This window comes from Corapipo altera, unplaced genomic scaffold, assembly GCF_003945725.1.
Source record: "Corapipo altera isolate COAL_440 unplaced genomic scaffold, ASM394572v1 275, whole genome shotgun sequence".
Lineage (NCBI taxonomy): Eukaryota > Metazoa > Chordata > Aves > Passeriformes > Pipridae > Corapipo > Corapipo altera.
The window spans coordinates 984,964-990,626 of record NW_020885001.1 but is presented as its reverse complement, the minus strand read 5'-3'; the positions used below and the strand labels follow the sequence as shown (position 1 = coordinate 990,626).

Sequence of the window (5,663 nt, the reverse complement as noted above, 5' to 3'; positions counted from 1 at the left end):
ACAGCAAAGGGAACCCCTGACACCTCCGAGCACACGTGTGCCCTGCCCCGGGGCAAGGCAGGACTGCAGAGCAGGGCACAGCAAAGGGAACCCCTGACACCTCCGAGCACACGTGTGCCCTGCCCCGGGGCAAGGCAGGACTGCAGAGCAGGGCACAGCAAAGGGAAGCCCTGACACCTCTGAGCACACGTGTGCCCTGCCCCGGGGCAAGGCAGGACTGCAGAGCAGGGCACAGCAGGACCCTCTGGCAGCAGCACAGAGCTGTGTTACAGCACTGTCAGCACGTCATCTTTGCTTCTCCTGAGCAGCAGCTGGAGGACAAGCCCTCACATTCTGGGCTCCCCCACTTTGTCCTGACGCTACAATTTTCAGCTCGACCTGGATGAACTCACCTGATTTTAGGAGAGACATTTTCTGCAGGTTGGGTGGCATGTGTTTTAGGGCCACGTTTTTCAGGTAAGCCTCTGTGTTCGCCATGTACCTGAAACAAACCATTGGAGCACTGACTGGTTTAATGGAACACAAACCTGCAGAGAGACTGCTGCTGCTGCCAGCAAGCAACAGCTCCTGGTCCCACAGGCACAGCCAGAGACAGGCCCCTTGGCTTACCCTGGTAACTAACTGACTCAGGGTTATTTTGTTTCAGCTCTCTTTTCTTGCCCCTAAGGAAAACCTCCTGGTAAAACACACTGATCCTTACTTCAGACCTGTCTAAGGCTCTCAGCCTCAAGAACTGCTCAGCATAACACACAGGGGAGTTCTGTAATCTACAAAAAGGGAGGAAGATGCATCGAAAACCTACTCACTCTTTAGCAAAAGCAAACTCCTCTGGTGACAGGATGGAGGGCTCCCCTTCAGCTCGAGACTTCTCCTTCTCCAGGATGTGGGGGAAAAACTTCTCTATCTGAAATTGGAATAAAATCCAAAAGAACGATACAGACCTCTCCCAAGAGTTCAGTGCCCAAATCCCCACTCTCCATTGGCTTCCCCTACAAGCAGCTGCATGAGCAGCCACAGGCCAGCCCAAATCCCTGCTCCTGAACAAACTGTGACACCAGCACGGCTGTACAACCACATGTGCAATGGCAGGGCTCAGGCAGAACGGGCCAGCAGTCACCTGTGCCACTCTGGGCTTAGGTGAAGGAAACAACACTCACAGCATTGTGACCAACACTACTGTGATGTCCCTTCACCACCACAGGGGGCTGTGCCCAAAGAATCCATTCCTTTGGCTGCACTTCGGAGAACAGGGAGAGAACATGCTTATAACTGTCTTGCTGAAGGAAGAGGCCTTGCGTGGGTAAGAATCCCTCCTTTTGAGCAGTGCCCCTTTCTCCCCTCTGGGCTGCAGAGCCAGTGTTACCTTCACCAGCCGACACCTCAAGTAGCTGCTGAGCACGAAGCGGATCCTCTCGATCTCCATGCGGTGCACGCTCACCTTCAGGTCTCCTCTCTTTGCCCGCTTCAGGTTTGCTTCCTGCAGGGAAAAGCCAAGAGACATCGAGTGGCTGAAATGTCAAACAGCAAGAAACACAGAGCAAAACATGTTTTGTACACAGAACCCATGGAATCAGACGGTGGCTGCCCTTGGTGACCCAAAGCACAGTGTTCTTGTACCCCTCAGCCCCTCCCCAGGGCAAGCTCAGAGAGGGTGCTCAGAGAGCCTTTGTCCCAGAGACAGGGGAGCAAACAACTCCCAGTGACACCCAGGCGTGTGTCTGCCAGTCCAGCCAACCCAGGGCCCCTGTGCCGCCCCCCAGCCCTGCAGAACCCACCATGTGGTCCAGCTGCTCCACGACACACTCGACGATCTCGGGTCTGCTCTCCAGCAGCTCCGGAGAGAACTTCTCGTTGAGCCAGGCCTGAAAGAAGGCAGGCTGCCAGCGTGAGCGAGGAGCGCCCCTGCCACACGCCGCGCCTCGGGGAGGGCACAAACGCGGCCGCGGCGAGCCCGGGGGCCCGCACATGGCCCGGTCCCGCAGCGCCACCCGCTCCCCAGCGCACGGCACCTGCTCCAGGCTGCGGATCAGCTGTGCCGGGGTGAGCACCAGCTCCTCGCTGCTGCTGCTGCCGCCGTCCGAGTCCGCACCCGCCTCGTCCCCGCCGGGCGCCGCCATCGCCGCCGCCATCGCCGCCCTCACGGCGGCCCCGCCCACCGCCGGCTGCGCACGCGCGGCAGCCTCTTCAGCCAATCAGGAGGCAGATGCAGCGCGCGGCAGCCTCCCCAGCCAATCAGGAGGCAGATGCAGCGCGCGGCTCTCGGCCCGGGCTGACAACTCCCCCCTCCCCAGCCCCCCGGCCCCCGGTGCCCGTGTCCCCCCGTTCCGGGTGCGAACCGTTCCGGGGAGCAGCGGTCCCCGCCCAGGAATCGCCGCCCCCGGAGCCGCGGGAGCTCCCCGGGAACAGCCCCGGCCCCGATCCCGGCCCTGCGCTCACCCCCCGGCACCGCCACACAGACCCGCACTCGGTTTAAGAAAAGGTTTACTGATCAGTACTTCTGCCAATATTGCAACAGCTGTGAAAGGCAAACACTGTTACACAGTTTAGAAAAAACAAGTTTTTATACAATGAAAATATTAAACAAATCTCAAACAAAACCCCACAGTGGCTGAGGAATGAGCCTGGAGTTCCAGATCCAGTATTAGCACCTGCAGCACCACCAAATCAGCCCCTGGGCCCCTGCTCAGTTGTCTCTTCTGAACTCCTGAGTTCCTTCTACAACTGGACACTGACACCCGGCACCTAAACCCAGGCTTTTATCAGGGAAAAGGATGGAAGAGAAAGGATTAAGCCAGCTGGGACTGTGGGCCCTCCATGGTGCTGAGCAATGTCCATGCACGAGGCTGCCAAGGAATGCACAGCTCTGCTCCTGCAGCACCAGGACTGAGAGACCACCTCACACGACACCTAACAGCTCGTCAAAGCCATGTTTTCCTATAATTTATAGATAATAAACCCATAAAGAAACAGTTGTACACTTCACATATTAATCAGAGTAGGGTGGGAGTTGTTATGTTTATTGGCTCAGCATCCACTTTACTGTGCTCTCTGCTCACAGCCCAACAGGCCCCTCCTGGGGAGCACAAGGACCACCAGGGTTCAGGTCTGGCCACTCCTCCCCTTCCAGGGATAACCAACACATCCACACAAGGAGCACTTTGCCCTCTGGTTTCCTACAAGAGGCATTGCCTTGGGTCACTCCTGGCCAGGAAGAGGCACTGTTTATGTCCTCACTTCAGCACTGACCTGGAGGAGAATTCCCCACCCTGAGCTGGAGCTGTGCAGAGCCCGACTGAAGGACAGAGGGCTTTGAGAACCAGGGAGGAGCAGCACTGCACTTATGGGACTAAAGCTAACCCTCTGCTGGGCTGAGGGCCCCGTTTCTTTCAGGGGAGAAAGCAGCTTTACCACTTCTGCTTTTTCTTCAGAAGGAAAAAAAAAATAAACCCCAAAGCCAAAACAAAACTAAAAAGTGATTTCATTGCTTCAAAATCTCCTGTAAAGTGGATGCTGACCAGCTAGGTCACCCCCTGGGGAGCAGTTTGAGGAAGTTAGTCCTTGTAGTAGATGGCACTGTGGATCTGGCAGCAGAGAAAGGAATGATGCTCTAAAGTAGGAGGTAGGGGAACCTTGGTACAGCGAGTCCACCGGTGAGCTGTCGTCTGCAAAAGAAGTTTCACAGGATTAGGAACTCCTCCTAAGTCAAACCCTTCCACAGCTGCAGTTTGCTATCTCGGGAGGAGAGGCAGCAGGAGGAGCCTGAGCAGAACTCAGCACTCTGGATTTTGTTTGTCCAACAGGAAATAAAGACTTTTATTCTGTTTCTTTTTGCATAACAGGCACAAATATTTCCTCCCTCTTTCCTGCACACACTGCCAACAACCCAGACTTTACACCCCCATCCCAGGACCTGCAGAGCACCTAAGACAGGGCAGCCAGTTCCAGTTTGAGCTTTCCAAGGCCAGGGATAGTAATTCTGATGTTCTATATCTCCTCTGAGCGCAGAGAAGAGGCTGGGATTGATCTGGGATCAAGGTAACAGGTACCTGAGACTCCACAGTTTTATCTTCCGCTGGTCAAACCTCTGTCTTCATAAATGGTAATTTCAATCTGCACAGAAAAGCTGTTAGGGAAACACACCATAAAGAGATTATGAAAGCATAACCAAAAAAAGGCAGGAAAACATCAGGATGATGGGACTTTTGACCTCTGCTTCATTCCTGCTGTTTTAAGGGAGGTCTCAGAGCTCCAGAGCAAAGGGAACAGCTCATGTGAGACGCCCTGTCAGGTTGGGTTCCACCACATTTTCAGTGCCTTTCCATCTGCCAAACCTTAATGTACCAAAACCTGAGCAGAGACCAGGACACAACAGAGAGCACCACGACTATCCCAGGGTCTGCTGTGTCACAGGTCAGGCCTGAACAGAGGCGCCACACAGACAAACAGGGAGCACGAGCCAGGAGACAATCTCAGAAGCCACAAAAGGATACAACTCTGAGTCCTCTTTCAATGGGGTCTGTCAGCAGGAGGCCCTGAGGAGCATAGATCTTCTCGTTCTGTTCCTGGATGAACTTGGCAATTTTCTTTAGAACCTGCCAACAGAACAGCACAGGAGTCACAGCTCCTTCCTCAGGCTTCCTTAGTTACGAGTCAGAGCCCCAGCAGTGCCACAGGCATGGAGAACCAGCACACACCTGGTGTGACAGCAAATCCCTGCAGGGCCCAGGGGACTCAGGGACACCCCAAAGGGACCCAAACTGAGGTACCTCCACAAGGAATCTGTCCCACAGCACTGCAGGTCACAGGAAATCCCCACCCCACCCAGGCCCACGTCCCTGCCCGCAGGGGAGGCAAACACACACCTTCTCATAGTGTGTCTCCATGCACAGGAAGATGGTGTAGGCAGTCAGGCAGGCCAGACACCCCTCCAGGTAAGACTGGCCCCCAAGTTTTTCAGCTTCTGCATAGAGGTTGTTCAGGGTCCGGACCGTCTCCTCAAACTGCTGCCTGTCAATCTGCAGGAGAAGCAAGAGGGGCTGTCACAGCCTCCCATACCCTCAGACATCCCCCTCCTCTCCTGGAAGAGCTGCACTGTGCTCAGAGCCCCAGCCTGAAGGACACCCAGTCTCAGGGTGCAGCTCCTGTGCTCGGGCCGGGCCTGGATTGCAGCACAACGTGCACACAGAGCCCCTCAGAGCAGCACACAACACCCCTCAGCCACCGAGAGAGAACCTGAGCCCACAGCCAGCAGAGACAAGCAGGTGGGCAGTGCCTGGACACTCCTGCTGCCCACGGAGCTGGCCAAACACCCCCCAAAAAACCACAACACCCCCAACAACCACAACAAAGGAACGAGGGCGAGGAAAAAGTGGAGCAACAGAAAGAGAAGGGGGCAGGAAGGCGTGTTTGTTTTGCTGTCAGCTGAGGATCTCACACCTGGCAGCACCGAGCGAAGAGAGAGCACTTGAGGCAGCACTTGAGCGGCCTGGGAGCGCGCTCGGCAGGACGGGCAGGATTCCACGGGAGGGGACGGTGCCAGCGCCCGGGGGCACAGAGCCGGCTCTGTTCGCGCAGACACCGCGGGCACACTCTGCTCCCCTGCAGCCAACCCGCCGCCTTCCCGGGACCGAGACACGGGACTGGGCCCGGCACACGGGGGCGGG

The 5,663-nt window shown here is 56.3% G+C and overlaps 2 protein-coding genes across 2 annotated transcripts in view; both read right to left on the bottom strand.

The window, feature by feature from the left end:
- Positions 1–2,137, bottom strand: part of GINS4 (GINS complex subunit 4) — a gene marked incomplete at its 3' end in the record, with an annotated part of 2,709 nt that extends 572 nt beyond the window's left edge. The window contains exons 1-5 of the mRNA XM_027667118.1: positions 2,010–2,137; positions 1,776–1,862; positions 1,364–1,477; positions 807–904; positions 393–481 (exon numbers count right to left, since the gene is read on the bottom strand). Of these exons, the coding sequence (XP_027522919.1) occupies positions 393–481; positions 807–904; positions 1,364–1,477; positions 1,776–1,862; positions 2,010–2,129 (508 nt within the window). The remainder of the gene's footprint in view (positions 1–392; positions 482–806; positions 905–1,363; positions 1,478–1,775; positions 1,863–2,009) is intronic.
- A 327-nt stretch (positions 2,138–2,464) lies between these two features.
- Positions 2,465–5,663, bottom strand: part of GOLGA7 (golgin A7) — a 3,596-nt gene continuing 397 nt past the window's right edge. The window contains exons 2-5 of the mRNA XM_027667130.1: positions 4,863–5,015; positions 4,491–4,592; positions 4,047–4,110; positions 2,465–3,662 (exon numbers count right to left, since the gene is read on the bottom strand). Of these exons, the coding sequence (XP_027522931.1) occupies positions 4,063–4,110; positions 4,491–4,592; positions 4,863–5,015 (303 nt within the window). The 3' untranslated portion in view covers positions 2,465–3,662; positions 4,047–4,062. The remainder of the gene's footprint in view (positions 3,663–4,046; positions 4,111–4,490; positions 4,593–4,862; positions 5,016–5,663) is intronic.